The sequence below is a fragment of the Antrostomus carolinensis genome, unplaced genomic scaffold, assembly GCF_000700745.2.
Source record: "Antrostomus carolinensis isolate BGI_N321 unplaced genomic scaffold, ASM70074v2 Scaffold55479, whole genome shotgun sequence".
NCBI classification, from domain to species: Eukaryota; Metazoa; Chordata; class Aves; order Caprimulgiformes; family Caprimulgidae; genus Antrostomus; species Antrostomus carolinensis.
The window spans coordinates 1-8332 of record NW_010341700.1 but is presented as its reverse complement, the minus strand read 5'-3'; the positions used below and the strand labels follow the sequence as shown (position 1 = coordinate 8332).

The 8332-nt window shown below is 38.0% G+C and overlaps 1 protein-coding gene across 1 annotated transcript; it reads left to right on the top strand.

Annotated features, from left to right (window-relative positions):
- Positions 1 to 937: 937 nt before the first annotated feature.
- Positions 938 to 6605, top strand: LOC104531599 (protein PRRC1-like; the record flags this gene model as incomplete). The annotated part of the gene is made up of 3 exons (XM_010176522.1): positions 938 to 1321; positions 2590 to 2747; positions 6503 to 6605. Coding segments are annotated over 3 exons (645 nt in total), but the record flags the coding sequence as incomplete, so codon positions are not given.
- Between the last annotated feature and the right edge of the window lie 1727 nt (positions 6606 to 8332).

Below are 8332 nucleotides of genomic sequence, written 5' to 3'. Positions count from 1 at the left end.
AAATAATTTTCAGTGAGAGCAGAAAAATTTTTCTACTGTAAGTAAAAAAAAAAAATCAAAAATTTTTAAAATTAATTTTTCATCTTTATCTCACCCTTCTTAAATAGCTGTTGCTTATGTTTTATGATGCACATAATATGCTAGTACAGTGGTACATGTAGATAACTTATAAATAAAAAAATTTACTTGTGTTGGTGGGGGTGCATGCTCAAAAGTTTTTACTGGTAAGTGTGCATGATACAAGTTTGGAGACCACTGCATTAGTGCACCTTGGCATATCATTTGAGTGTTACTGATATTTAGGCTGAGGCCAGTGAGATGCTTGAGCTGATCCAATAGCTTACTGCTATAAAAATGGTTATTTCTGTTTTTCTGGCTTAATTTTCTGGCTAAACTTTAGCAAAAAATCCTTATCCAAGGATTAACTGAGAGCCAGAGTGAAACAGAGTAAGCAGAGGGATTAGGAGGCTGGGTGCCAGGGAAGAGAGGGCTGGCTGGTGCTCAGCCCATCTCATGGAATTATACCTCTGAAGTAGCGCCCACCTTCCCTGATACTACGAGTGTATGTGTTATTCTTAAAGGTAGGCACTTTCTGCATCGTCATTATTCAATCACTCAGAAAGAACAGTACTAGCTAGAAATTCCTGAGGCAGACTTTAGCTGCTATAAATTCAGTGGTCAAATGTTAATTTATCTTTTTAAGCTTATGACAAATAGGGTCATGCAAAAAAGGAGATGTGGTTTACAAGATACTGTCACCAAAACTTGAATGCAATTGGTGTTGTATACAAACTCAAACAGAACTAAGATTCATTTTGAAGGGAAAAAAGCAGACCAGATCAAAACTGATTTGTAAAATATCTGAACAATTGTATAACTGCATCTCTGAGATTAAGGCTCAGCATTTCTAAAATTCCTTTTTTCTCTTTTTTCCTAGCTTTGTCAAGTCCCCTCGCTACACCAAGCATGACATCTTCTCCTGCGTACTCACCACCCTTGCCAGCTGGAGTGTCTCCACTTCCTTCTCCTGTGACTTCAGCTTCTCTTCCACTTGTGCCTTCTGCAACAGTTTCTGCTGTTGCACCACCTCTAACTCCTGCCCCACCTTCTGTTGCCCCTTCAGCTTTTAGTACCTCTGTGTCCCAGTTCTCTACAGCTCCTCCATTAAGCTCTGCTACTGGCCCTGGTCTTCCTGCTCCTCCCACTTGTCCTCCCATTTCAGGATTTTCCATGTCTTCAACCTATGACATTACCAGAGGTCATGCTGGTCGAGCACCGCAGAGCCCACTGATGCCATCGTTTTCTGCACCTCCAGTCACGGGTAACTTTTTGTTTATATGGTTTTGTGTTTGTGAGACAGGATGAGGGCATGTCCTAGGTGGCTTTTTCCACCACTCTGCTAAAGTTCTGCATTTTCAGCTTCTTTATTATTCTGGGTGCACTTAATTAATGAAGCTGAGCTGCACTCAGGGAGAGTAGCCTTTAAAATACAGTCGTGGTCTAGGACAGAGAGTCCTCTTTCATAGAGTTTTGCTAGCATTTAGGGTCACAGAAGAATCTTTGTTTGAGAGCTTTATTTTTTGTTAACTTGCACAGGAAAGCCCAGATGAACATATATACATATCTTTTCTTTAGATCAGAGGGTCAACTTCAGCCGTTATATTTCCACAGAATGATGTGATATCATCACATATCTCAATTTTCTTTTTTTTTTATTCTGAAAAGCTATCTATAACAAGCTATCCATCACAGGACACCAGCTTCTATTTCCTTGTTTCCCACCATTAAATTGCATTAGGACAGCTACAAATATATATGTTCCTTGCAAGCAGTCACTGTAGTTGCTGAACTGATGTCATTTTCTACTGGTGGAATGGGAACCTGGCTCTTCACCTGCAATTGGGCCCGGCTTTTACTATTACAGTGTTACCTGTTTCAAGTAGTCTGTCTAAATGTCATATCAATTATGCAGTGTGGAATAAAATAACTCTTGATGAAGGCTAGTTTTGGAACATTGGTTAAAATAGGCTTGAGTATTGGGACAAGGGCTCATGTCTTAAGTTTTCTACTGTTTGGGTTTGTTTTGTTTTCATTTAAAATCTGCAAAGCTGTTCATCTGCTTGCTCCTTTTTCTATTGCTACTAATTTCCAGCACTGAGGGTTAGAAAATTTCCTACTTCTCTCTCTTTTATTATGTATGAGAACATTCCTGTCTCTTTGTTCAGAGAGCAACACCCATTCCTCTTTTTCCTCTATTGAGGGCTTATTATGGAAATTTCAATACAATAAAAAGCACCACTGTTAAACTAACTTGCTAAGAAAAAAATAATTGTTTAATTTGATACACAATGTACAGGCAGTCTTGGTTCTATTAGCAGATATTGTTGAGCTCCTTTACAGTAGTTATATCTGCTAACCTTTAACAAGCAGAATTGTTCTGGGGCCTTCAAGAAATGAGGTGAATCAGCCCAGTATTTTACTATTCTTCCTGCTCATTTTCCTGTTAAACAATTGCATGTTGTTACAATATAGCAGATTAAATACAGTAAAATAAATGAACACTTGTGTTTTATTCTTCCCTCTTACTAGGTGTTTTGGCAGATCCTATTACTCAACAAGCAACTTCCTCATCACATTTGGCTCCTGGAACAGGTTCTACAATCACTTTTCCTGAGGAACGTGAAGACCCCAGAATATCTACTGCCCAAGGTGGAGCACCTGCTGGAGGGCTGTGGGGGTTTATAAAGGTATGGGATTTTGTCTGTCAGTGTTTCATGAGGAATTACCTTTTTTTACTGACTTTAATAATGCATATTTTATTTTTTAAATGCATGTTGATATAAATCCTGTCTTTTCTTCAGTCTTGTGTGCAAGGTTTTTGCTGAAACTGTGCTCTGCCTCTGTATAGAAGAGTAAGACTGCACAAATGCAGGTGTTCTAGATTATTTTTAGTGTTTGTGACAGGAAGATATGCATACCTGAGGTTCTGTCACATGTTCTTAAATCAGGTGAAGCTTTAGAACCTATTTAAGACCTGAAAGCTAACATTTACTTCACAGCAACTGGGTGCAGAAAAAAAATAGTCTGATTTACCTCAGCAGAATTCTTTGCATATCCCATTTCTTTATCATTTCCTAATGAACTGAGTTTCATTTCTATGGAATGCAAGTCTTGCCTGTTCGATAACAAACAAGTCTCTTCAAGGAGACACAAGTACATATTTTTTCCACCAAAGTACAGATTACCTAAGAAGTGTTTATAATGTTTTGTAAGATTTTTCTGTTCTGCTAGAAGGCATGGAGTATATAGTGCAGAACAGATACTCCTTGTGGCACGATCTAATCATACAAAGGAAATAAACAGCAACATCAACTAGGAGAATTTCATTAGCCTGTAATCTTTTTGGAGCTGTGACAAATGCTACCTACAAGTAGCAGCATGAAGATTGTGGCAAGAAGATTTAAGGACTGTGCATGAACACTGAACTGTCTTCAAGAGCAACACTGTTTTCTGTACTGTTGGGAAGGAAAAGTCAAGCAGATTGATGTCCCAATGGGATTAGAGTTCTGGAGGGACTTTCAGGCCCTTTTGAACATGAAAAGCCATGAGAAAAAGCTGTGTGAGACAGTAGACTGAGCCCTCCCTTACTCCAGGAATACCCATCTTAACAGTGATACAGTCTTAAAAAGCAATATTAATCGGCCATCAGTACAGTAAGAGCATGCTGCCCTTTCTGAGGAGACATGTCTTCTCATGATCATAAAAACGTATCTCTTTTCTTCCTTTAAATAATAATGTCCTCCTCTCAGTCATCGTATTCCTCTTAATATTTGCAATAGATGGTAATGTTCCAGAAGAGAACATTTTTCTTGTAACATGATTGTGGAGCCCTTTTGAAAGTACCAGAGCTTGCAATTGCAAATCAGTTGAAAAGCCAATCTCACCCATATTACTATTGCCTTTATACCAGTAGGATCCATAAGGTGTCCTGTTTCTATTTATAAAGAAAGTCTGTATCATTGACTTCAACAATAAAATACAGATTTTGATTTAAATGTTAAGCGTTCCACGTGCTCTATGTGTTCAGTGACCTCTTTTTGAGATTTCCTAGGTGGAAGAATGAGGAATCATTATACTGAATCCACTATAAGCACACATCAGACTGTCTTTTTTTAAAGATCAGCCAGAATCTGGGAGTCTAACTGGTTAATTATTACAGAAATGCATCCTGGATTCCCTGTTGAAGAGCTTACACAGCAGCTGCAACAGTGATCTTTATTTCTGTTCTGGAAGTAGTTCAAACTACCCTTTTTCCTCTGATGTTGTTAAGAAATCATATGCCTTTCTTCCAGATTTCTTACAAGCTAGATAATATCCAAGACTGTGACAATCTAAAATTGACAAATTAATAGTCTAGAATCAAATGAGACTGTTTCAGTTCCTTTGTTCTGTCAAAGGTGGCTGATCAGTTTCATAGCAGTTGCAAGATTGGTTTCTACAGAATGTATCAGCGGCAAAGTTGCCTGCTATTGCAGTCACATCTGACAGCTTGTGTATTTGCCTGAGCAGCGAAGGCAGCCAGGACCTAAATTTTCATAAGCTCTGTGTTTGCGCTGTGCCGAAGTGGACGATTCTCCATCTGAACAGTTTAGATTTATGTTGGCTTAGAACTAATGCGGTAGAAATTCCAAACTTAACTCCATTATGGTTCACAGTGTTTTGGTAACTTGGGTTTTGCGTTGGTGTAAAACTTTGTATTATTTCTCCCGGCTTGTGCTAGGTTGATAAACATAAAGGTATCTTCCACAAGTAGGAGAAGCAGCTCTTGCTGCTCAGGAACCTGTTTGTCTGCAGGAGATGTGTAATGACTTTGTGTTAGTTAGGCCACGAGGCTGCTGGTTGGAGAAGTACTGCTTGGCTTAGCATTACTGGAAAGGTGCTAGAACCGGAAATTCCTACTTAAAATGTTTTATACCGTTCAACCAGTTTTTGTCAAAAAACCAGACAAACTTCAAATTGTGAGAGTGCTGAAGGAGGAATATGAAATTCCCTGTTCTTGATAGCATCTTGTGGGTACATGAGTAGTCACAGGAGTATATTACTCAGTGAATACTACCATTCAGAGAAGTCTTGTGTTATATCCATGAGAAACAGGTGGCTACAGTGGGCTCTGTCTTGAAAAAGCTTAATTGTGCTAGAGTGAGTAATTGTTTTGTTTTCTTTACCAAATTCTACAGTCAGGCTTAGTGTTCAGAGAGTTCCTGAACCCACTAGTGAACTATTTTTGCATGAGGCATGGGGTAAGATAATAATTACTAGTAGCTATACAGTATCTCAGTAGTTGTGGAAGTGTGGGCTTTTTTCTTCCTCTATTAAACTTGCTACAAAGAAATATAAAGCATTCAAAAGTTGGATGGGACTTTGGGCAACCTGATCTAGTGGAAGTTATCCCTACCCATAGCAGGAGAGTTGGAACTAGGTGATCTTTAAGGTCCCTTCCAACCGAAAGCATTCTGTGATTTATGGAGCGGAGCAAAAGTATTTCTGAGATTATTAAAACTTCTCTGAGTCTGCAGTTCTCTGAAGTACTGTGTAGGTGTATTAAGCAAGCACTTTGCAGAAAAATATGTGTGATTAGTGCTGTCCCATGTCATGCATGTCATTTAGTGAAACAAGCACAAGCATATGCAGTTTTAATATTAGACTGAAAGTAGTCTGGTTACTGAGGAAGTTTTATAAAAGGTTTCTGTAAAATAGTTTCTAGTCCTTTATCTCTCAGTGATTCAGCATTGGTACTTACCTCTTTAACCCTGTGGTCTTATTTGAATTTTACTAAACCTCTGACGAGGTACACGTGTTCGTTAAGACTATTTGCAAGACACAGGACAGTGTTTATATGAACTTTTAGATCTGTCAGCAGCTCCACCTATGATTTGACTGGAGAATGTAGAACATTTTCAACCAATGTTTAGAATCTATTTATAAATTGAATACTTTCAGCTCAATGACTCTAGAAATATTTGTTACTAATGGGTTATTCAGAAATAGATCCTATTGTCTTTAAGAAGGTTAGAAAAGAGAGACTATTGAGCTTGAGCTATCACAGCCTAAATCTAGCTACCTAGGCTAATGACGACTATAATTAGCATTGGGAATCTATGACTGTTAAATGCTCAAGGCTTCTTGTCCCAGAATAGGACTAGAATAGGACTAGATCAAATGTGTTTCCCACCATCACTGATGGGGCTGTTTCTGCATTAATGCAGAGGAGGATGGTAAACATGATATTTGAACTTAATGTTGTAACTGAAAAGCCATGCACTCATAGTCATATCCTGTGGTGTTTGTGCTAAGGAGTGAGATACAATGGGTGTTATAAAGTGTAAATGTGGTAAGAAAAACACAAAGCAGCTTAATTTTTTTGTTTGTTTTTTTAACTGTAACACTGAGTTTCTTGGAAAAAAAACAAGGATAATATGGAAATCTATTTGCTTAAATTTAGGGTGTAGCTGAAAATCCCATGGTGAAGTCTGTTCTTGATAAAACCAAACATTCAGTGGAGACCATGATCACAACGCTGGATCCTGGCATGGTTCCCTATATCAGTAAGTGTTTGTGACAAACCATTAAGTGATACATATAAGCATCAGAGAGGTTAATATAATAGCATGCCACTTTTACACTTGAAGTTTGTATATGTAGTGTGTTAATTCAAAGTTAATTCAAATACTGCACTGATTTCTCAGTTGTATTGTCCAGTGAAACTCTCACTCTCGAGGCTGACTTTCTATGTGTGGCTTGAGGTTCATTTGACTTTGGTATTCCGCTGTAGTTCATACAGTGGCATAGCGATACTTTTTAATTCACATTGTGAAAGATGAGGAAGTTGTATTTAAAAAAAAACCCAAATGAACAGTGAAGAGACCTGGTCTGTAATCCCTAGGTTGCATACTGTTTTCTCCCACTGTCTCTCTATTTAAGCCTTATGCAGTTGAGTTTAAAATACACTGTATGTGTTCTGTTGGATCATATCCTTAAATACTACTGTGTAAGCTGTCAGATTAATGTTAAAACAAGCCAAAAGGTAGGCATACTCAGAGAGACACAGGACTGAGGCATTGACATAGCTTTTGAGGCTTTCTTCTGACTTTCAGCTGCTCCACTTTTCTAGCCTAATAGTCTTTTATAACTTGAAGCGGTTCCTGAATCAGTTAGTAGGAACGTTAAAATTCTAAAATGGTCTAATGAAATCTGAAGTATTGCTCATCATTGATCCTGGAAGGAAAACCATACAGCTTGGAAGTTAATAACAAGGAGGAAGCATTGTGGTATTCACTTTTTTTTTTTTACTGGAGTACACTGCATGTCACATATAACTGACATGAGATTTATGTTTCATTAAAATAAGGAAGCAAAAGATGTAATTTGTCCAGGTTTGGGGTTTTTTGGGGTTTTGTTTTGTTTGTTGTTTTTTTTTTCCTTCCAGCAGTCTGGTAAGGCATCCTCCTCCTTAGTTGTACCGGTACTGCTGTTTGTCTGCCTGTAGGTGAAGCTGGTCAGGAAACTGATAAGGCTGAGGAGAAACCATTAAAATGTTTTTGCATTTTGTTTTTCTGAGATGTTTTTTAGCTGGACCTATTCTGTGGCAATTGCTGCACTATTGTACTAATCCATTGGACAATATGTGGAAGAAAAGGGGAAGATGACTTACTGAGTAGTTAATTGTCTTACATTTAAGGGAAAGTATCCCAGCAGCTGACTAGTGAGGAGATAGTGGGATATGAAATCAGTGAGAAGATCAGCCAAGAACTGAGAGGAGTAGTGGGATGCAATGCGAAGCTACAATGAATGTTGATTGTGCACAATTTGGTGAGCTGTGTTTAAGGTTTCTATTGTAGTGTAAACGTCCCTTTTTAAAATAGGATCTATCAGTATCCAATGATGGTTTGGATAGTTTGACAAAGTATTAATTGGACAAAACAGCATTACCTAGAAGAGGAGGTAATTCTAATAAAATGGTTTGCTTGTAGGATTCAGTTAGGGTAAGCAAATTCAGTGGTTATCTCAAAGTTCTCTAAAGTTAAAGTAGTGTTGGAAGAGAAAGCATCTGTATACATCTTGGCCAATAATATACTGCATTTTTTTTGTAGTTGCAGGATGTGGAAATAGGGCAGGGATTTGTAAACTTAGTATTTACTTCCTTCTAGAAGTGTTTTCTGGGATCAACAAAAGCCATGTCCTCAACAACAAATGGCCCCAGTTCTCTCTGCTCTCTCTTCATTGATGCAGTTCCAAATGAATTTCAGATTCATAGAATCATAGAATGGTTTGG